Source organism: Sphaerodactylus townsendi, linkage group LG03 (assembly GCF_021028975.2).
Source record: "Sphaerodactylus townsendi isolate TG3544 linkage group LG03, MPM_Stown_v2.3, whole genome shotgun sequence".
NCBI lineage: Eukaryota > Metazoa > Chordata > Lepidosauria > Squamata > Sphaerodactylidae > Sphaerodactylus > Sphaerodactylus townsendi.
The window spans coordinates 19172192-19194792 of NC_059427.1; the positions used below are offsets into that span (position 1 = coordinate 19172192).

Below are 22601 nucleotides of genomic sequence, written 5' to 3' on the forward strand. Positions count from 1 at the left end.
TCTTCTTCTTCTTCTTCTTCTTCTTCTTCTTCTTCTTCTTCATTGTGCAGGGAGTTGGGCTAGATAGGTCTGGAGGTCCCTTCCTTCTACGTTTGTATGAATTTGTTTGAAAATTACACAAGCAACTGTGAATCATTCTGTCTAGGCTACTAAATCCAGTCACCCACATAGGGCCTTAGTTTCTCCATACTGCCAGTGGGACAGACAGAACCTGCATATAAGCTGTCAGGATCTAGTGCCCCTCTTGTGGGACTGGCACACCTCCCTGCCAAAAGACCTCGTGTTACCCAAGGCCACAGAAACCCAGAAGGCCGATTTTTTAAAAAAGACCTGTGATTTGTTCCTGGTTCTTTCCTTTCCTCTTGTGATTCTAAAGAACTGTGTCCCATTGAAGCAGGAATCCCGGTTTGTAATTTCAGGAGCTTCAAAGTTGGCAATTCTGCTCTTTTTGCAGCCTGGGGAGAATCTGTTCCCTGAAGCGGCTCCCTTTTTTTTTTGCACACCCTGTGGGTCACTCTGGGTCACACTTGCGCCCGTCGCTCCAAACAGCCTCTGCCCTCCCGGTGTTGACATCCCTCCATTATTTAAGGCCTCACTAGCCTTGGCAAAGGCCACTCCAGACAGATTTAGCCCTTCCAGTTCTTCATGAACTTGCTGCCCTGCCCGGACCCCCCGCCCCAGCTCTCTTACGACGATTTGCACAGCTCCCGTTTCAGCTTGCTGTTGATTTTCTTGGGACGTGGTTCGGCCAAGTCAGAACTGACAGAAACACTGATGTTGGATTAAAGAGCTATAGGTCAGAGGCTGGGAGGTCTAGATTTCAGCCAGGAGTCCAATTTTACCTCCAAACTGATCCGAAGGAGGCCCAGACTGGAAAAACCCAGGTAGGCGATTGCTAAAGATCTGAGGTTGGGGCAGGGAGCAAAGATCGAGCCCAGTGGTGGTGAACCTATGGCATGGGTGCCAGAGGTGGCACTCAGAGCCCTCTCTATGGGCACGCACAAACAGAGTGCCCCCCATACACATCTAGGCTGGCCTGGGCCACTGGGCTTGATTATTAGCATTAAACCTAAGACCTAGTTTTGGGGAAGCAGTGTAGGGAACCCTGTTAAGCGCTGTTAAACCCCACTGATTTTCATGCGAAGAACTAAAGCGTGATCCTTTACCAGGGAGTAAACTCGGTTGCCGGCAATGGGGCTTGCTTTTGAGTAAACCCTTCTAGGGTCATGATTCACCCGTTGGAAGAGTTGCACGGTTGCTTCAAAGCAAAGCCACTGACTACCACCAAGCTTACTCCCGAGTAATGTGTGCCTCAGAGCTAACTGTTTTTTCTAAACTAAAACGTCAGTATTCAGGTTAAATTGCCGCGTTGGCACTTTGCGATAAATAAGTGGGTTTTGGGTTGCAGTTTGGGCACTCGGTCTCGAAAAGGTTCGCCATCACTGATCTAGCCCATTTCTTGAGGCAAGTGAACCATGATTTGTCAGAAGCTTGCTATTTATGCAGATGGAATATTATTTCTCAGAACCTTCTCAGGAGTTTCAGCACTGCATTGACTAGAAGGCTGAGCCCCAAATCAGGAAATCCTGGGCTCAGATCTCAAGTCTATCCTGTACCTTCTAGGCAAGGCACGCTTTTAGCATTCCTCCCCAATATGACAAACATGATGTACCTTGCAAAGCTGTTATAAACACTGCAATAAGAAAATGCTTGTTGAAATGTTTGGAACCTTAAAAAAAATCTGTACAGCTGCTCTCTGAATGCAACTTGTTGGAATTTTCTTCCCCACAATACTTGAGGGAGCAAGTATTTTGAGCCCTCCGGGGATAAGGTGGCCTATAAGTTTAATAAAATAAAATAAAAATAAAAAGGGGCCTCAAAATACTAGATATATTTATTTATTTATTTCTTAGGCTTTTATACCGCCCCATCCCCGAAGGGCTCCGGGCGGTGTACAACATATAGAAGTAACAATATAAGATAGTTAAAACATTTAAAAGCAGCGATAAAAACCATAAGAATTTATTCCAATAATTATACAATAAATCTCAGTCAAATGAAAATATGAATGGCATCCAGCATTCTAGTTTTAAAGTTCCCTCCCCCCAAAAGGGAGGAATGGTGAGTCTCGTTGGATGACAGATGGCCCAGATGTTGGGGGCCAAAGGGGGGGGCACCATCAGCGGCCGGTTCCTATCTGGAAAGAGTCTCTACCCTGTTTCTCCTAAAATAAGACATCCCCTGAGAATTAGACGTAGTAGAGGTTTTGCTGAAGTGCTAAATATAAAACATCCCCCGAAAGTAAGACGTGGCAAAGTTTTTGTTTGGAAGCATGCCCGTCGAACAGAACACCAGAGCATGCAGCTGTGGAGCGGAAAAATAAGACGTCCCCTGAAAATAAGACATGGCACATCTTTGGGAGCAAAAATTAATATAAGACGCTGTCTTATTTTCGGAGAAACACAGTATGTGGGGGGGGGGGGTTTGCCCTACCTAAGAGAAAGACCCAAAACCACGTCCCTTTTGAATGTGAGCGGGCCGTAGCCCTTGATGAGAATGTGCTTTATGCTCAAGGTCCAACTGAACACCATAGTAGAAAGAATTGGCTTGGCAAAGAGAAGGTTGAGGGGTGACATGAGGAACATGAGCTTTGCCTTCCCTTATAGCCTCTCCGTCTGATGATTTGCTTTGGAGCAGCAGTGGCGTAGGAGGTTAAGAGCTCGTGTATCTAATCTGGAGGAACCGGGTTTGATTCCCTGCTCTGCCGCCTGAGCTGTGGAGGTTTATCTGGGGAATTCAGATTAGCCTGTGCACTCCCACACACGCCAGCTGGGTGACCTTGGGCTAGTCCAGGGGTAGGGAACCTGCGGCTCTCCAGGTGTTCAGGAACTACAATTCCCATCAGCCTCTGTCAGCATGGCCAATTGGCCATGCTGGTAGGGGCTGTTGGGAATTGTAGTTCTTGAACATCTGGAGAGCCGCAGGTTCCCTACCCCTGGGCTAGTCACAGCTTCTCCGAGCTCTCTCAGCCCCACCTACCTCACAGGTGTTTGTTGTGAGTGGGGAAGGGCAAGGAGATTGTAAGCCCCTTTGAGTCTCCTGCAGGAGAGAAAGGGGGGATATAAATCTAAACACTTCTTCCTCCTCTTCTTTAGTCCCCTGGCCCAAACTCTCCTGCAGGCCTCTTGGTGTGGTTAAGTTGGGTTTATCTGTGTGGAAGGTTGATGCATGGACTCTGGGGAAGGAGGTTGGACTTGATTTACTTCTGCTGTCTTCTAGCTCTAAGATGTGATAATTTTGTTCCAAAAAATTAGCTGACTGTGATGTTGTTAAGGGCCAGAGTGGTATATTGATTAGAGTGCTGGGCTAGGATCTGGGACGCCCAGGACTGAATCCACATTGTGGCACAAAAGTTTGCTGGGTTATCATGGCCAATTTCACACTCTCGGCTTAACCTACTTCACAGGGTAGTTCTGAGTGTAAAATGGAGGCGAAGAAAACTATATGAACTGCTCTGGATGCCCATTGAAGGGAAAGGTGGGGTATAAATGGACAAAACAAAATAAAAATAGTAAATTAATTTTAGCTTTTGTGGGATTTATTCCACAGATAATGACATTCATGAGTTACTAATAGCATGATAGCCAGTCCATACATATGGCATTGTTGGGGCCAGAGGTGGGATCCAGCAGGTTCTCACAGGTTCCCGAGAGTAGGTTACTAATTATTTGTGTGTGCCGAGAGGGGGTTACTAATTGGTGATTTTTGCCTTAGTTACGCCCCTCCTCTCAGCAGTAGCGCGCAGAACTTGAAGCAGTCTAGCAGGAGGTGCACCGGCGTGCGTGGCAGCCTGCGCCTATGTGCATTCATTTCCCGCCCAAGGACCGGCGCAGCGGCTGCATCCTTGCCACAGCCCCGCCCAGGAATGCCCCCCCCAGAATGTCCCATCACGCCCCTGTTGTGCCCCGCCCAGCCCCATTGGCGCTATGCCACAGTTTGAATCCCACCACCATGGGAACCTGTTACTAAAATTTTTGGATCCCACCACTGGTTGGGGCTATTTTTGTGTGTGTTGTGAGATTTCAATGGGATTTTAGTGAAACTAACTACAACCCCAAACTAAGCCTTCTGCACCATGAAAGCTTTAGCTGCTTATATTTTGTGAATCTCTTATAACTCCTGTTGAATGTGTAAGAAAATTTCCTCTGTTTTCTGCAGTGTGCGTTGTGGATATATACTTTTTCAAAAGGTCAAAGAGGAAAAGCATTTCATTTGTTTGGAGCCTCGTCAATGTCTAGCCAGTTAACTGTGAGCACGATTTTTGTGAAGTCTTCACCGAGAGATCCTCAGGGGAAAGATCTACAAGAGAATATCCCTGCTGTGGTGGCAGAGAAATCTACCAAGACAAAAGTAAATAACCAATTCTGAACCTCCTCAGAAAATGGGAGATAGCTCTAGACCTGTGACTGCAGAGGAAACAGAAGTCTCAGCTGAGGGTGTGTGTGAAAAACATGGAGAAGATGTACATCTCTTCTGCATGGAGGACCAAATTCCACTGTGTGCAGTCCGCAGAGAATCGAAGGCGCATGAATTACACACGGAGATTCCCAGGGAACAGACAGCAAGTATGAAATACCAGGTCAGTCAAGATCAGCACCATTCATGTTATCCATAAGGCAATAAGAAGCTAGAGAAAGTATAATGTTCACTCACTGGGCTATCATTTAAGAACACAAGAACAAGCCAGCTGGATCAGACCAGAGTCCATCTAGTCCAGCTCTCTGCTACTCGCAGTGGCCCACCAGGTGCCTTTGGGAGCTCACAGGCAGGAGGTGAAAGCAATGGCCTTCTGCTGCTGCTGCTCCTGAGCACCTGGTCTGTTAAGGCATTTGCAATCTCAGATCAAGGAGGATCAAGATTGGTAGCCATAGTCCTAATAACTGTCCAAGCCCTTTTTAAAGCTATCCAGGTTAGTGGCCATCACCACCTCCTGTGGCAGCATATTCCAAACACCAATCACACGTTGCGTGAAGAAGTGTTTCCTTTTATTTGAGATACCTTTATCTGATGAAGAGCTAATTTATTGAGCAGTAATTCAGGACAGCCACACATGAGGCACATTTCAGTAGTCTAGCCTAAGGCTAACACGGTTTGAATGTCCATTGCATCTGTATTCAAAATCACAACTCGATGCTCTTCATCTTTCAGGAGAAAAGATACAGGGGCACTATAGTAATTATTGATCATATTTACAGCCTATATACTCTCTGTAGAAGTATCTTTGAGAAGGCCCACAAAATCAGAAGAAAATTACAGTTAAAAAACCCACAAATTAAAAGACATAAAAAGGTATGAAAAGGAGCACGCAAATTAAAGTTTTAAAAGATTAAAGTTTTAGAAGATAGAAGACTAAAGCACTTGGGAGAGATACCATAAGAGAAGAAGAGTTTGGATTTATATCATGCTTTTTTCAACAGCAAGGAGTCTCCAAGTGGCTTACAAACTCCTTTCCTTCCTCATTCCACAACAGACACTTTGAGTCCTATCCAGTGGTGGGGTCCAGAAATTTTAGTAACAGGTTCCCATGGTGGTGGGTTCAAACTGTGGCGTAGCGCCAATGGGGCTGGGCGGGGCATGACAGGGGCGTGGCCGGGCATTCCCAGGGCGGGGCATTCCTGGGCGGGGCTGTGGCAAGGACGCAGCCGCTGCGCCGGTCCTTGGGCGGGAAACGAATGCACACAGGCGCAGGCTGCCACACACGCCGGTGCACCTCCTGCTAGACTTCTTCAAGTTCTGCGCGCTATTGCTGAGAGGAGGGGTGTAACTAAGGCAAAAATCACATGGCAAAATCACCAATTAGTAACCCCCTCTCGGCACACACAAATAATTAGAAACCTACTCTCGGGAACCTGTGAGAACCTGCTGGATCCCACCTCTGGTCCTATCCAAAGGGAAGGGGTGAATCTGCTCATGGGAGTGCGGTGAAGCTGTGCTGGAAGATTTGTCTTCCCTGGAGCACTTGCCCGGATATAGAGGCGGTATAAAAATCTGAAAATAAATAAAATAAATAAAATAAATCAGTTGCGGGTTAATCAGTTAAAATTAACATATTAATCAGGTAACATCCCAATCCTATGCATTTTGACTCTGAAGTAAGTCCCACATTATTCTGTGGGACCTGCGCTCAGATAAGGTTGTACAAGATTGTACCCTATTGTAGTTATTGCTATCTCTGATTCATTTTAGTAAAATAAATGTTTTCCCCCCCTCTGATCTAGGGGACTGGAAGTTCACGGAGTGGGTAAGTGTCCTCTTCTTCTCCCTGCTTTGATGCATCCCTCTAGGAGAGGGGAGGGATGATAGAGATGAAGACATAAAGTTCTCATGGCTAACCAAGCAGATGTTTGAAATAGGACACATAACAAAGAACTGATATGATGACGTTTCCAAGTACAGTTGCTGATATTGTATGATCATTTTAACTATCTCACATCTGACCATATGAGCTTTGACTCACTCTGTAAAACATTACTGGTCTTTAAGGGGCTAGACTCAGATTTTGTCCCGCTGCTACAGACTGACACACAGCTACCTGTCTGTAATCGTTTGACATTGTTTTTAGTTTTGTTGAATGAGTTTCTGGAGTTTTAACTTTGCAGTTTTAACTTTGCAGGTGGAAGGAAGAGTTGCGGCCAAGCACTTCTGGAGATTCGAACATAACATCTGATTCCAAAGAGAACGGTAAAGAGATGTGGCCTTGTGCCTGAAACATGCAGCACTAGTGACATCTGGAAGCATACACATTGGTGACATTTTAGAAGTGAAACAGCCTATTTTTCATAATGGCCAAATACCCACCAGCGCTCTGGTGCGCGGTGGGACCAGAAGCGCGTTGGGGCAAGGGATCTTGTCCTGATGCACTTCCTCTTTGCAGTGCGCCAAGAGAGGAGGCATGTTGGTAGGGGCATATCTGCCATGGCGACAATAGGAGACAAATGTCTCCAGGCGACCCCATTTGGTCACGTGGGGGCGCAAAAATTTCAGGTTTGTGGGGTTTTTTGTATTTTCAGTAGTTTTTAAGTTTCTGGTGGCGCAGTTTTTAGGCTAGCAGCACTTAAATTTCAGGGTATCTTTAGGAGACTCTCTTGATGATACCACCCAGGTTTGGTGAGGTTTGGTTCAGGGAGTACAAAGTTGTGGACTCCCAAAGGGAGTGCCCCATCCCCCAATTGTTTCCAATGGAAGCTAATAGGAGATGGGGGCTACACTTTTGAGGATCCATAACTTTGGACCCCCTGAACCACACTTCACCAAACCTGAGTGGTATCATCAGGAGAGTCTCCAAAAGATACCCTGAAAGTTTGGTGCTGCTAGCTTAACAATTTCACCCCTGACAGCAGGTACCCTCCAAATTTCCCCAGATTCTCCTTTTAAATCCACCCCCTTCGGCATGGACTTAAAGGGAGAATCTGAGGTCCCCAGTTTAAACATTGAAAGTGATGCTGTTTCAGGGTGGGGGAGAATCCACCCCAAAACAGCATCACTTTCAATGTTGTTTTAACTGGGGACCCCAGATTCTCCCTTTATGAAGAATTCAGGCTCCCTAGTTTAAACACCATTGAAAGTGATGCTGTTTGGGGGTGGATTCCACTGAAGGTTTTTTGTGTGAGATGATGCTGACATGTGTTTGGTAAATGTTTTGCTGGGGGTGATTTGTGAGAGATTTACATGCTTAATACAGCAGTGCAACTTTTCATGCCAGAGCGGGGCGAGGGCAGGGGACAGCCTGCAGTGGGTAATCAGCTAATGTTATTTCACTGTTTCGCTACTTTCATTTCCTCAAACGGAAATATATTCCTGGACACCTTGACAGAATCAGTTTCCTTTTGGAATACAGAGTTCAGGAATTTTTGTGGCCCCTACCCAATAGTGTGCAAAAACAGGAAACTATTACCCAATAGTGTGCAAAAATAGGACACTATTACTCAATGGTGTGCCAAAACAGGACACTATTACCCAATAGTGTGCAAAAACAGGACGCTATTACCCAATAGTGTGCAAAAACAGGACGCTATTACCCAATAGTGTGGAAAAACAGGACACTATTACCCAATAGTGTGCAAAAACAGGACACTATTACCTAATAGTGTGCAAAAACATCCCTGACTATACATGTGTTGGCCTTCAAAGGAAGCTAACGTTGCATTGGTTGACTGTGGGGCAGTGGCGTAACTAGGCAAACTGGAGCCCTGGGCAAAACCTGATGCCCCCCCAGGCGCGTGCCCAATGCAATGCGCACCTCCCCCTTCTAGCTACGCCCAGTGGCGTATCTAGGCAAAGTGGAGTTTGGCGCCCCCCCATGGGCAGCCACCCTCCCCCACTGTGACCAAGCAATGATTTTTTTACACCAGGTTGTTTCAAAGTCACCATCACATGATAGAACATGCCCCAAATCACAAATCTGAGCACAGCAATAAGCCATGCCACACAGCAGAAATAATTTTTTGAAAACATTTTCAAAATGCTTTCAAAATGTTTTATTACTGCTATGAAAACATTTTATGGTGTTGTTAGACCCAAAAAATCCCCCAATTGGGGGAAACAGCATCACTTCAATGTTTCAAAGGAGAATCTGGGCTCCCTAGTTTAAACAAGTGATGCTGGAATCCACCCCCAAACAGCATCATTTTCAATGGTGTTTAAACTAGGGAGCCCAGATTCTCCTTTTAAATCCACCATAAAGGGAGAATCTGGGGTTCCCAGTTTAAACAAAATTGGAAGTGATGCTATTTTGGGGTTGATTCTCCCCCACCCTGAAACAGCATCACTTGCAATGTTTAAACTGGGGACCTCAGATTCTCCCTTTAAATCCATGTCAAAGTCGGTGGGATTTAAAAGGAAAATCTGGGGAAATTTGGGAGGTGCCTGCTGGCAGGGGTGAAATTGTTAAGCTAGCAGCACCAAACTTTCAGGGTATCTTTAGGAGACTTCCCTAATGATACCACCCAGGTTTGGTGAAGTTTGGTTCAGGGGGTCCAAAGTTATGGGACCCCTCTCAAAGCGTGTAGCCCCCCATCTTCTGTTAGTTCCCCATTGGAAACAATGGATGATGGGGTGGACCCCTTTGGGAGTCCATAGCTCTGGACCCCCTGGACCAAACTTCACAAAACCTGGGTGGTATCAGTAAAAGATTCTCCTGATGATACCACCCAGGTTTGGTGAAGTTTGGTTCAGGGGGTCCAAAGTTATCGACCCTCAAATGTGTAGCCTTAGCTTCCATTGGAAACAATGGGGGATGGGGCACCCCCTTTGGGAGTCCACAACTTTGAACTCCCTGAACCAAACCTCACCAAACCTGGATGATAGCATCAGGAGAGTCTCCCAAAACATCCCTGAAATTTTGGTGCTGCTAGCCTAAAAACTGCGCCCTCTGCAGGCCAAAAATGGAAAAACACTGAAAATACAAAAAAATCCCACAAACAAACCTGCGCCCCCCCACAGGGCTGCCCCCAGGGCAACTGCCCACTTTGCCCAATGGGAGGAACGCCTCTGCTGTGGGGAGTAAGATGGAGGAATTGAATCTAAGCCTCTGCTTTCCACCCAAACAGCTGATCAATGGGATTCTATATATATTTTAGGGCTCTACTTAGCTGTTCGCTTGTGCGCTTGTGCATTCCACATCAATTCTCAGATGCAGCTCCACAGCCAGTTAAGGATGTCTGAGTTAAAACTTGCTTCCTTATGTAGCTGAATGAAGCAAATATGAGTTTCATATCCATTTCTTTGCAGAAGTACAGAGTTGAGAAGGCAGGCCGACCTAGCAAGCAGGAGATCTGCAAAGCAATACGAGTCTCCAATACTGTTGTCACTCAGAAAATTATTGGGGGGCAGTACTTAACCAAAATGGTGTTCATCAAGGCCACGTTCTAGGATTCAGGTTTTTGGTGAGTCCTAGATTGCCTCATGGTGAGGAGATGTCACTTCCTGTCATGTAGCTGGAAGCGATATTGCAGAGTTAACAAACGCTGTTTAGCTCTTCCCATTCACTACCACCACCATCACTCTCTGTTGCCCCACTGAGTGCTGGCAGGGGCACCAGCGGCATCCCTGAACCCCCAAAGATTTCCCCCATTCTTTCTTACTGCTACTCAATTCAGTTTCATCTAAACTATCTGTGGAAGGTATTGTTGGAATCCGTGGTCACTTGTTGTCTTTTAAAGGAGAGAAACTCAGTGGGAATGAGAAGGACCATACGGATGAGCTGATGTTGATGGAGCAGTGGGTTGACTTCAACTTCAGCGAAAGGAAGGAAGAAGGTAAATGGAGCTTCTCAAGAACATAAGATCGGTCTTGCTGGATTGAAAGCCCAGTCAGAGGCCCTTAGGATGTTTGTAAACTGGATACAGCTGGGGAAACCTGCAGCATTTGTACATGAAGCTTCAAATGGTTTTCCCCTAAATCAGTTGACAGAACTTGTGTCGGTGAGCCCCTTCATCTTCATTGCAAACTATGCCCTTCAGCTCCCAAATAAATGGAACAAAGGAGTCTCAACAGCCCGTTAGGCTTCAAATACAAAAATGCTCCAGTGACAGATTCTGTCAGAGATGTTGAGTATTTATTTAGATATTTATACATGCTTCCCCCTGAACAGTTTACTACCTTTTTGTCAGTGGCGTAGGAGGTTAAGAGCTCGTGTATCTAATCTGGAGGAACCGGGTTTGATTCCCAGCTCTGCCGCCTGAGCTGTGGAGGCTTATCTGGGGAATTCAGATTAGCCTGTACACTCCCACACACGCCAGCTGGATGACCTTGGGCTAGTCACAGCTTCTCGGAGCTCTCTCAGCCCCACCTACCTCACAGGGTGTTTGTTGTGAGGGGGGAAGGGCAAGGAGATTGTCAGCCCCTTTGAGTCTCCTGCAGGAGAGAAAGGGGGGACATGAATCCAAACTCTTCTTCTTCTTCTCCGTTTTTATCCTCGTTAACACAACCCTGTGAGGTAGGTTAGGCAGGCAGAGTCGGGCCCAGCATCATTCAGTCAGGTTATGTGCCAGATTTGCACTGGGATCCCCCAGACATACTCACTGCTATGACATGCTGGCTCTGTGGCATTGCAGAAACCCTGGCTCCTCTAATTTGCAACAGCGATGGAAAGTGACCAATACTGCTGCAGATCTCCCTAGCTAACAATTGAGGGACTGTGGCTCAGGGGGTAGCACATTTGCTTTGCATACAAAAGGTACCAGGTTCAATACCCAGGATCTCCTGTTGAAAGGATAAGGTAGCAGTGACATGAAAGACCTCAGTCGAGATCCTTGATATCTGCTGGCAGTCTTAGTAGACAATACTGACCCTGATGGATTAATGGTACGATGCAGCAGAAGGCAGCTTCGTGTGCGACTTCCTGTGTACAGGTGTAGCTCTGAGTAGCAGCCTTTGGGGCAGATCTAGCTTGTGATGGTGGTATAGGTACTCATTCAGAGGTCTACCTATCACTCAAGTGAATGAGGCAGATTTAACCCCATAAGTCCCAAATAGCCCTCTGAGTTCTGCGGAGGCCAATTTGCTGGTAGTCCCCTGTCCTTCGCCGATACGGCTGGCCTCTACCCGGGGCAGGGCCCGGAAATAAATAAATAAATAGATAGATAGATAGATAGATAGATAGATAGATAGATAGATAGATAGATAGATAGATAGATAGATAGATAGATAGATAGATAGATAGATAGATAGATAATAATAATAATAATAATAATAATAATAATAATAATAATAATAATAATAATAATAATAATAATAATAATAATAATAATAATAATAATAATAATCTATTCATTTGGGTTCTGTGGAGTTCTGGGTAATGGTACAGGGAGACAGTGTGATGTAGTGGTTAGGAGCGGTGGACTTTAATCTGGAGAACCAGGTTTGATTCTCCTCTCCTCCACATGAGTAGTGGACTCTGATCTGATGAACTGGATTTGTTTTCCCCCTCTTCCATATGAGGCCTGCTGGGTGACCTTGGCCTCTCTCAGAACGTTCTTATCCCCACTTACCTCACAAGGTGTCTGTTGTGGGGCGAGGAAGGGAAGGAATTTGCATACTACTTTGAGCCCCCTTAGGGTTGAGAAAAGTGGGGTATAAATCCAACGCTTCTTCTACAGTTCTCCAAGGTACCACACCAATTAATTATCACCTAGTGTGGGGAATTGCCAGGTTTCTAGATTGAGAGTCCGCTCGGGGCAGATACTCTCCCTCAACCCAGCCTGCCTCACACAGTCACTGTGAGGAAGAGCAAGAAACCAGACCTCCGTAAAGGAAGACTGGGATGGAAATAAACGGTAAAAGCTGGTTTTGATTGTCTTCTGTGTTATTCTTATGCAGGCACTCGGTCGAACTCCAGGATCCAAAACTCTATCATATGGATTGTTCTGGTAGTATTTACCATCCAGATTGTGGGGCTGGTAACAACTATCTTAGTTTTTACAAGTAAGCGGAATGTCAATGTACAGTAAAAAACCACTTTAGGAATTTAATTTCTTCCTAATACCTGTAATTTACAGTTAATATTAAGGATGACTTACCTTACTGTATACTTTATCATGTATACTGTATACTGTATACTTTATCATTTACAGGGCAGTGGCGTAAGGCCCTAGGGACATGGGGTACCCCATGGAGCCACCCACGGAGCTCCCAGTCCTGCTTTCCCCGGCTGCTGATGGAAGAACTGGGAGCTGCTGCTGCCCCCCTGTCCCTGCCTGCAAACGGAGGGGTGAGAGAACCTCACTCCCCGGCTTGCAGGCAGCGAAGAGGGGCTGGAGCTTAACTCACAAGTAAGCGTCGCTTACTCGCGAGTAAGTGGGGTTTACTTGTGAGCAAGATATGATTACTCGCGAGTAAGCGGGGCTCCACACGGGAGGGGTGCCTGGAGGGTTTTTACCTCCAGGTGCCATTTGGCCCCGGTACACCTCTGCTACAGGGCTCTATATTTTGTCACACATAGACAAATTTGAAGCCACCATTTCTCAGATGAGCATCTTTTCACACCCTGTAGTGCACTATTATTTCCTATATCCTTGTGCACAAAAAATATGTCTGGCTGACCTTTAATACTCTCTTCCACCCTTTCACAAAGGGAGTAACTCCTCTAAGTGTTTTCAACATTCAAACCGAAAACAACTTCATATAATTTTGAGATTGTGCCTTTCTTTTTGTTATTCTGTTGTTTTAAAAAAAAATGCTTGGAAGGGGTATCACTTTTACTATTTGTCTACTGAAACTGCTGGTTGTTATGACATTCTCTTTTTACCCAGCCACATGACAACTTTGGAAAACATGGTTTTTCACAATCCTGACATTTCTCCTTGTGAATTAGTACTGATGTGAAATTGGCTATGCAAAGAGAACATCATCCACATTGGCCCAGCCTTCATATATTATAACCAATGAAAACATGGTATACAAACAATTATTTGAGGGAAGGATAATGATTGGCTCACATTTATCTGGAAGTGGTACGAGGTGATTTTGCTCAAGGAAGAAGCATTAAAATAAAAATTTTAAAAATCAGGCCCTACAGGGGAGTGGATAGCAGATTGAAATGAAAATGTTTTCCCGTTTTTTTCTTGTACAAGTTGTTTTAAGATATGTGCCAATTCATTCATTCATATAGATGAATCCAGATGCTGAGTAGCTACTCAAAAGTACACAATTCATTCATTTTTATACTTTACATTCCCCTCCGATCACTGGCACCGCCATCCCCCAAATAAATCTATTTTAAAATTACATTTATAAATCAGATTGTTTTTATTTACCTGAACACCACCCAAAGCCCTTAGGCCAGTGGTGGCGAACCTTTGGCACTCTAGATGTCATGGACTACATTTCCCATCAGCCCCTTCCAGCATGGCCAATCTTACGCGCCTGCGTAAGAAGGAAGGACTCCCAAGAGGGGGAAGTGTGTACGCGCACGTGAATGACCGAGAGAGGCTTTTAAAAAATAATCCCAGTCTCGCGCCGCTTCTCCTGGCCGCCATTTTGATGATGGGTTCTTCTAAAGCAGGGGCCAGTCAGGGTCATCCGGCAGGCCGGATGTGGCCCGCGGGCCGTATAATGCCCAGGTCTGATCTAAGGCATCGCATCCCATTCCCCAAGCTGGATATTATTCCCCTAAATCTCTAGGAGTTTCCTACTTTAAGCCGTTTACCTATTTGGGAGGAAGCATTAACTCACTCCCAGCAATTCGTCACACAATTTGGAACCTAGATGCAAAGACCATCTGGTCCTGACGTACCTCTTGGGCCGTTATTTTCCTTTTTCTGAACTCGACACTGCTAGGAAGGGGTTCAGAGGCGTGGAGCAGCATTCCCTTTAACCTTTCTGTAATGTCTATTTCCACCCCAAGTTCTGTGAAGAAAGGAGGGAGAATGCAAACATGACCCCTGAAACAAATTGTGATTCTTGTTGTCAGTGGCTAAAACCGACGTGCGGCCCTCCGTCACTCCCACCCCTTGTTGTCCACATGGCTGGATCATGTCCCAAGGGCGCTGCTTTCACTTCTTGGATCTGGAAGGGGGCTGGGATGCTGGCCAGCAGCACTGCTCCTCTCTTGGGGCCTCCTTGGCGGTGATTGACAACTTCGAGAAACTGGTAAGGGAAGGAGCTGCCAGCGCTACCTCTACGATGTGGCTGCCACACCAGCATGCGCGAGTTTGAAATAAACTGAGAGACTGGTATTTCTCAACTGAGCTTCAGGCTGCAAAATGCCTTCCGGCTGTTATGAATGATGTTGGTGCCTAGCTGTGCTGCAAAAGAGCCCATGCAGGACGTCCTGTCCAAAGATGGTGCTCTTTCTTGAGGTGCCTTTTATAGTATGAATAGGTAGTCTCTGGCTCATTCCGCACATGCAGAATAATGCACTTTCAAACTGCTTTCAGTGCTCTTTGAAGCTGTGCAGAATAGCAAAATCCACTTGCAAACAGTTATGAAAGTGGTTTGAAAATGCATTATTTTGCCTGTGCGGAAGGGGCCTCTGTGCAACTAGAAGAAGAAGAATTGGATTTATATCCCCCCTTTCTCTCCTGTAAGGAGACTCAAACAGGCTTACAAACTCCTTTCCCTTCCCCCCTCACAACAAACACCCTGTGAGGTAGGTGGGGAGAACTACCGGATCTCTGTGAGAGAACTACTGGATCTCTGTGCAACCGCCGGATCATTATTGACCCACGGCATTTACTAGGCAGACTATGTTTATGGGGTGGTTTGCCATTGCCTTCCCCAGTTGTCTACGCTTTACCCCCAGCAACCTGGGTACTTATTTTACCAACCTCGGAAGGATGGCAGGCTGAGTCAACCTGGAGCCAGATAGAAGAAGAAGAGTTTGGATTTATATCCCCCCTTTCTCTCCTGCAGGAGACTCAAAGGGGCTTATAATCTCCTTTCCCTCCCCCCCCCCTCACAACAAACACCCTGTGAGGCAGATGGGGCTGAGAGAGCTCTGAGAAGCTGTGACTAGCCCAAGGTCACCCAGCTGGCGTGTGTGGGAGTGTACAGGCTAATCTGAATTCCCCAGAGAAGCCTCCACAGCTCAGGCGGCAGAGCTGGGAATCAAACCCGGTTCCTCCAGATTAGATACATGAGCTCTTAACCTCCTATGCCACTGCTGCTCCTGACTTCCTGAACCTGACTTCCGCTGGGATCAAACTCAGGTCACGAGCAGAGCTTTGACTGCAGTACTGCGGTTTACAATTTTGCCCCAGCAGGCGCCTGTACGGATCTTAGTATTTTATAACATCACCTTGTACAACAGGTGTCTCCTCAGCAACATCCTCTTTTCCGAATTTTCAGCTTTCATCCGAAAAGGGAACGATCTGTATCCATTTTATTTATGGAGATAATAAGCAGAGAGAAACCCTGACCTGAATAGCCCGGGCTAGTCCATTCTCGTTAGATCTCAGAAGCTTAGCAGAGTCAACCCCGGATAATATTTGGATGGGGAACCTCCAAAGGATACCAGGGATTGGATGAAGTGGCAAGCTATGGCAAACCACCTCTGAACGGCTCTTGCCTTGAAAACCCCACCAGGGGTCGCCATAAATCAGCTGTAACTTGACAGTACTTTCTAGCAACACGAGCAGGGAGAAGGAATGCAATTGGAATTCTATCCGGTTCCTCAGCTAAGAATTATCACTTTCCTGCCGTCTGAGAGCAGCCCTGGGATGAATGACACGTGTGAACCCAAAAGTTCCTATGGTGTTGTTCAAATGAATGAGCATGTGTGGAGCTGGGGGTGGGGCAGGGTTTAGGTAAGGGAGGAACCTCCGTGGGGTTTGATGCCATAGAGTCCTCCCTCTAACACAGCAATTTTCTCCAGGGCAGCCGATCTGGGAAAAATACAGAAGACATGCTGAGTAGGGCCAGAGCGAGGGAGTACTGCCCCCGGGGCACACGTGCGTCCTGCGCCCCTGCCACACCCCCACCCTGAAATGCCCCGTCCCGTCCCCGCACCTGGTGCATCATGCACACGCCCCACCCCCTGGTGCTACGCCACTCCATTCCAGTGGAGCTTGACCAGGAGAGCCCCCTACTGGACAGATCAGCTCTTTCATTTTACCCTCCTTGTGCCAAAATCTGCCACCCAAGACAGTCACCTCACTTTACTTCCTGTGGGTCAAAAAATAAGGTGACCAGATGGCCGCAGGAGCACAGCCTTCTGGGGCGCTCCCGTTTCCCACCCTGTCACAGGGCGGGAAACAGGAGCACCCCAGAAGGCCGTGCGCTCCGACGGCCGCGCGCGGGGGAGGCTGCCGCACTGCCTTGCGCCCCAGAAGGCAGTGCAGCAGCCTTCCAAAAATCGGGACACTTGAAAAAACCCGCGGGACGCCAGACAAATTGTTTTAAGGCGGGACTGTCCCGCCAAAAGTGGGACGTCTGGTCAGCCTAGTCAAGAAGCAGGAGGTACACAGTCAAGTAGAGCAGACAACACTGGCTGCTGCAGTTTGCCTCTCATATTATCAGACCTCAGACCTCTTCTCTGTAACGTGCACAAGATTACACATTTTGCTCAGGTTGGGAATGAAGGATGAAATTTAGGACAAATCAGGGGACAGAACTGGAACTAACTGCAAAAGCTTTCTGCTTGACTCTGATGCTGGTGCTGGCAGATACGAATAGCGACACTAGCTAAGCACGTGCACAGTGTGTAATTTATGCTGATGACTTTGCATGTTCACTTCAAAAGAAGATGGGTGAAACCAGTTGAAAACCTTGGCTTTTATGCACAAAATTCTGTCTGCTGCCTCAGAGGTTGAAACAAAACATTTTTTTCCCTCCAAATCATTTGGCATCCTTATGTACGAAAGCCCCCCTTCTGAAAACTAGTTTTTCTCATTTTTTTAAAAGAACCAGAGTGTTGCAGTGCATCACAAAGGACCCTTCAACCACTGGGTGGGCCTTCTCAGACAACCAGGCGAGAGCTGGAAATGGCCCGATGGTACCGCGTTCAACAACCAGTGAGTTCCTATACCCTTAACTCAAGTGCGTCTTGCTTCTTTCGTATGTTAAAGAAACCACATCAACAGGAATCCCTGAGGATGTTTTCAAACATAAAACTTGTGCCCTAAATCTTACAAGGTCTTCTCATGAGTTTTTTATGCTCTTCCCCTCAGTTTCAAAAGTTTTTTTTATTTTTCCTGAAAACCAGAGTATCCTCCAAGTTTTGCAGAAATATTCACCCTATCCCTGAGTGGCCCCATTGTACAGATCTTTTGATCCGCATGGTAGGGTTAAATATGGCTGTTAAATGTGAAGATTTGTAGAGATCTAGGGCTTTTAATATTCTTTCTTCTGTTTTTCAAAATTTTAAAAGTTTTATTGGGTCTCTCTCTCTCTCTGTCTGTCTCTCTCTTTCATTCTCTGTCTCTGTCTCTGTCTCTTTCATTCTCTCTGTGTGTATACACACACACACACACACACACACACACCTGGTGGGATTTGCAAGTGTCTGTCACAATTCAGATATTAAGGGGTTAACTATGTGCATGCTAATTAGTTACTGAGGTCAGAGTTTCATGACCAGCTCATTGTTTAAGCTATTGGTTAGCTAACCCAACATTGCTTATGAGGGACAAGTCACGTAGGTCAGCGGTTATAAAGTTAACTATGGTCGTTTCCCCACTTACCTCAACCAAAGGTTGCTGCGCGCTACTCCCAGCACGCGTCATTTCTGGTGCACTCCCGGGCTTCCCCATGACCCCGCGCAGAGCACGGGGTCATCAAAAGGCGCTGTTTTGATGAGCGCCAGGAATGACGCACGCTGAGGGGGCGCAACAGCGGCAGTGTTGGGGCAGCTGCGTTGTCGCCGCCCCTATAGTGGGGAGTGCCGGGGGACCCCGTGCTACTTGGGGAGAGTAGCGCGCAGCAGCAGGTAAGTGGGGAAACGACCTATGTTTCTTTGTCTCAGTCAGTCACAGTCGGGCACATTTCTAAGATGCTACAACAAGATTCACCTTAAGAGGTGAATCTCTGCCTTGCTACATAGGCACCATGTGGGCTCACATGGTCCTGAGCAATGTAACCAAGTTAGTGCTAGAATAGAAAGTTGTTCTTTGTTTTATTCCATGTAACCCCTTTTTCCTTTATTAGTAAGTAAACTTTTTTATATAATCACAGCAACTGTTGCATGGTCTCTTATTCCGCACTCTGCTAATTATCGTTAACAAAATACCCAACAACACCTCACCCAGATCACATATGTAGGAAAAGGGTAAAAGTAAAGGTAGTACCCTGTACAAGCACCAGGTCATTACTGACCCATGGGGTAGTATCAAAGCACAACATTTAATAGACAGACTATGGTCGAATCCCCACTACCGTCTTAGCCAGGTTTCAGAACACAAACTAACCAGGTTTGAGGGACAATCTCCCCGGTCGAATCCCCACTACCGTCTTAGCCAGGTTTCAGAACACAAACTAACAGTCATAGTGGGGATTCGACCGGGGAGGTCGTCCCTCAAACCTGGTTAGTTTGTGTTCTGAAACCTGGCTAAGACGGTAGTGGGGATTCGACCTATGTTTGCAGGGTGGTTTGCCACTGCCTTCCCCAAACATCTACACTTTACCCTCAGCCAGCTAGACACTCCTGACCTTGGAGGGATGGAAGGCTGAGTCAACCTTGAACCAACTACCTGAAACTAACTTCTGTCAGGATCGAACTCAGGTTGTGAGCAGAGGTTTGACTGCAGTACTGCTGCTGACCAATCTGCCCCAGGGGGCACTGTAGGAAAGGAAAGGCGCGTGCAAACTAGCCCCTTTCACTATTCTTTTCTTGCAGGTTTGAAGTAGGAGGAGACGGGCCGTGCGCTTATCTAAACAACGGGATTGTGAGCAGCACTGATTGTTCCACTGAGAAGAAATATCTGTGCAGCCAGAGAGCAAGACAAGAGAGGAGCCCCGGCCACTGCAGGGAAACGTGAACGTCAATAGACTGACCTTGTATCGGAAGAGATACCAGCATTTCCCCACGTCATGAGCTGCCACTTGCGTGCATGTGCGGTGGTGTGTCAGCAAGCCCCTAGTTTCTTAGGGTGGCAAGCCCTTGCCAGATGCATTGGAGATCTGAGGATCCTTAGCACCCAAGCATTCTTATATGGCCCTTTATGCATGCAGTGTTTACTCTGCAGCCAACAGCTTTGCCGTGGGGCTTTCCTGCTTTTTTGTTTAAAGGGCATTGTCCTGCTGAGAAGTGTCCCCAGCTGACCCAAGCTGCCATTTTACCCACACATTCTCTCCAGGCAACCACCAGCAGGGGAGGCTGCTGTTGGCTGCCTTTGTGTGCTGTGTTGGGTCTGGCGTTCTTTTGCTAGACCATGAAAATTTCATGTATATTTCACTGGTCTGTCGCTCCAGCAATAGACTGAGCTCCCAATGGCACCTGGTGGGCCACTGCGAGTAGCAGAGAGCTGGACTAGATGGACTCTGGTCTGATCCAGCTGGCTTGTTCTTATGTTCTTATTTTTAAAAAAACTTAAAAAGAAACTTCTCCCAATTGCTCTGAATTGCTGCCCCAAAAGAGTGTGGAGGAACCGTTGTTGGAGGAGCGAGAAAACCCGATGCAAAGCAAATGCATGCTATCTCCCTTTCCTGGCGAAGGGAGAGGAAAAGTTGTGCTTTCGGAGGTTTCGGAAGCCGGAGAGATTCTCTGATCTGAGGCACGGCGAGTTTGGAAGAGGAGAAAATGTAGGTGTAGTCAAGAATCCAATCTGAAGGGAATGTACAGTCACTGTGAAGGAGACCACAAGGTCTATGACTTCCAGAGTCAGTAGATTGGAAATCAAGCATATAGTATTGGAGGAAAACACGCTAAAATGTGTGTGTTTGTTTTTTTCATTTCTTGTTATGTGTAGTGCAAATTTTGGGGCAGAGTCACAGATACCTGCTGCCTGGGCAAAGGGTATCCTGTAATGATTAAATTAAACCAGCTACCTCGTTTTTCCTTTGAGATAGAAAAAAAGGCAAGTTTAGCATTCTCGGAATTGTGAAAACTCCCTGAGAATGTAGCCTAAGATGGAACCAGATGACTCAGAAACACAGGGCAACTGGAACAAACTTATCATTTTTTAAAACTTCAGTATTCAGAGCCATGATGTTTGAGGCCTGTTGACTGTTTTAGGGCCTAATCTAAATGTTTTGGATTTTGCCACGTCTGAGTTTCTTAAAGGTTCAGATATTGGTAGCAAATTGAGGGGGAGGGCAGATAGCAACATCTCCCACTCAAGAGGTGTGAAAGGGGGACTGAAACTAAGACTGCTGTCCAGCTGTTGTTGTGAGTACTTACCTAGACAACTAAGCTGTGTGTGACAACTGAGCTGTTCAGAGAATGGGCAGGAGAAAACCTGATGAACGCAAATAAATACAAACATGATGAACTTCAAGAGAGTGTCTTCTGCAGGGTCCATTCACTGGTCATTCTTTCTCAGTGATTACTTTGCCAAGTTCCTGCTGGGGGCAAGGCAGCGGTGGGATCCAAAAATTTTAGTAACAGGTTCCCATGGTGGTGGGATTCAAACTGTGGTGTAGCACCAATGGGGCTGGGCGGGGCACGACGGGGGCGGGGGCGGGCATTCTGGGGGCGGGGCATTCCTGGGTGGGGCTGTGGCAAGGACGCAGCCACTGCGCCGGTCCTTGGGCGGGAAACGAATGCACGCAGGCGCAGGCTGCCACGCACGCCGGTGCACCTCCTGCTAGACTGCTTCAAGTTCTGCGCGCTACTGCTGAGAGGAGGGGCGTAACTAGGGCAAAAATCACATGGCAAAATCACCAATTAGTAACCCCCTCTCGGCACACACAAATAATTAGTAACCTACTCTCGGGAACCTGTGAGAACCTGCTGGATCCCACCTCTGGGGCAAGGGATTCTCTGCCCCCAGTGGGCCCTTCCTACCACTGCTTTGCTGGGGGCAGGGACGGGGTGGGGGCAGTAATCACTATCTAAACATTTCTGGTCATGACAGAAATGATATCTGCCTGTCACTCATGATGTCATCACATTTCCATTGAGGTCTCCTCACACACAGGATGAGTCTCCAACCAGTTTTGGAATGTTGAGAACAAGTCATAAGAACCACCACAAAATGGCTGCTCTGCAGGTGGGGCCAATCACAAAATGCTGGGGGGGGGGGTGTCCAAGCTAAGCATCCAGTGATGGAGGCAACTTTCTGAACTACAATTCCCATCAGCCCTGCCAATTGGCCATGCTGGCAGGGGCTGATGGGAATTGTAGTCCATGAACACCTGGAGAGCCACAGGTTGCTCTACACAATGCAGGAAATTCACAGCTACCTTCACCGTACACTCCCAGTGGCTCTATGCCCTGAGGAAGGCAGAAAGCCTCCAGGATCCCTGGGCCAATCTGGTCTAGAGGAAAACTAGTTCCTGACCCCAAAGTCAAAATCAGCATTATCCTGGGCATGTAAGAAAGGACCACAAGCTCCAAGCACTAACTGAACTCTTCCTGCTCATCCGCCCTGATTTGCCCAATTGGCCATGCTGGCAGGGGCAGGTGGGAATTTTAGTCCATGAACATCTGGAGAGCCACAGGTTGCAGACCCCTGGTGTAGAGGGATGGATTAGATGCCCCTTGATGCCTCTTCCAGCTCTGTTGCTATATCTTAGCGCAGTGATGGCGAACCTTTTCGAGACCAAGTGCCCAAACTGCAACCCAAAAACCCACTTATTTATCACAAAGTGCCAACATGACAATTTAACCTGAATACAGAGGTTTTAGTAAAGAAAAAACGGTTGGCGCCAAGGCGCTCGTTACTCGGGAGTAAGCTTGGAGGTAGTCGATGGCTTTGCTTTGAAGCAACCAAGCTTACTCCCAGGTAAAGGATCGCGCGTTAGTTCTTCCCATGAAAATCCATGGGGTTTAACAATGCTTAACCTACACTGCTTCCCCAAAACTTGGTCATAGGAGCAGCAGTGGTGTAGGAGGTTAACAGCTTGTGTATCTAATCTGGAGGAACCGGGTTTGATTCCTAGCTCTGCCGCCTGAGCTGTGGAGGCTTATCTGGGGAATTCAGATTAGCCTGTGCACTCCCACACAC

General features: G+C 46.9%; 1 protein-coding gene across 2 annotated transcripts; it reads left to right on the top strand.

Moving 5' to 3' along the window:
* Positions 1-740: 740 nt before the first annotated feature.
* Positions 741-20930, top strand: LOC125428134 (C-type lectin domain family 2 member D-like). Of its 2 annotated transcripts, XM_048487789.1 has the most exons (9): positions 741-884; positions 4219-4639; positions 6279-6301; positions 6674-6741; positions 10221-10316; positions 12379-12483; positions 14471-14649; positions 17401-17510; positions 19331-20930. In XM_048487789.1, exons 2-9 carry the CDS (start codon positions 4442-4444, stop codon positions 19470-19472), a joined length of 921 nt encoding a protein of 306 aa, XP_048343746.1. In that variant the 5' UTR covers positions 741-884; positions 4219-4441; the 3' UTR covers positions 19473-20930. The 2 variants fall into 2 exon arrangements, with proteins under 2 accessions (XP_048343746.1, XP_048343747.1); XM_048487790.1 differs by lacking the exon at positions 10221-10316.
* Positions 20931-22601: the final 1671 nt, after the last annotated feature.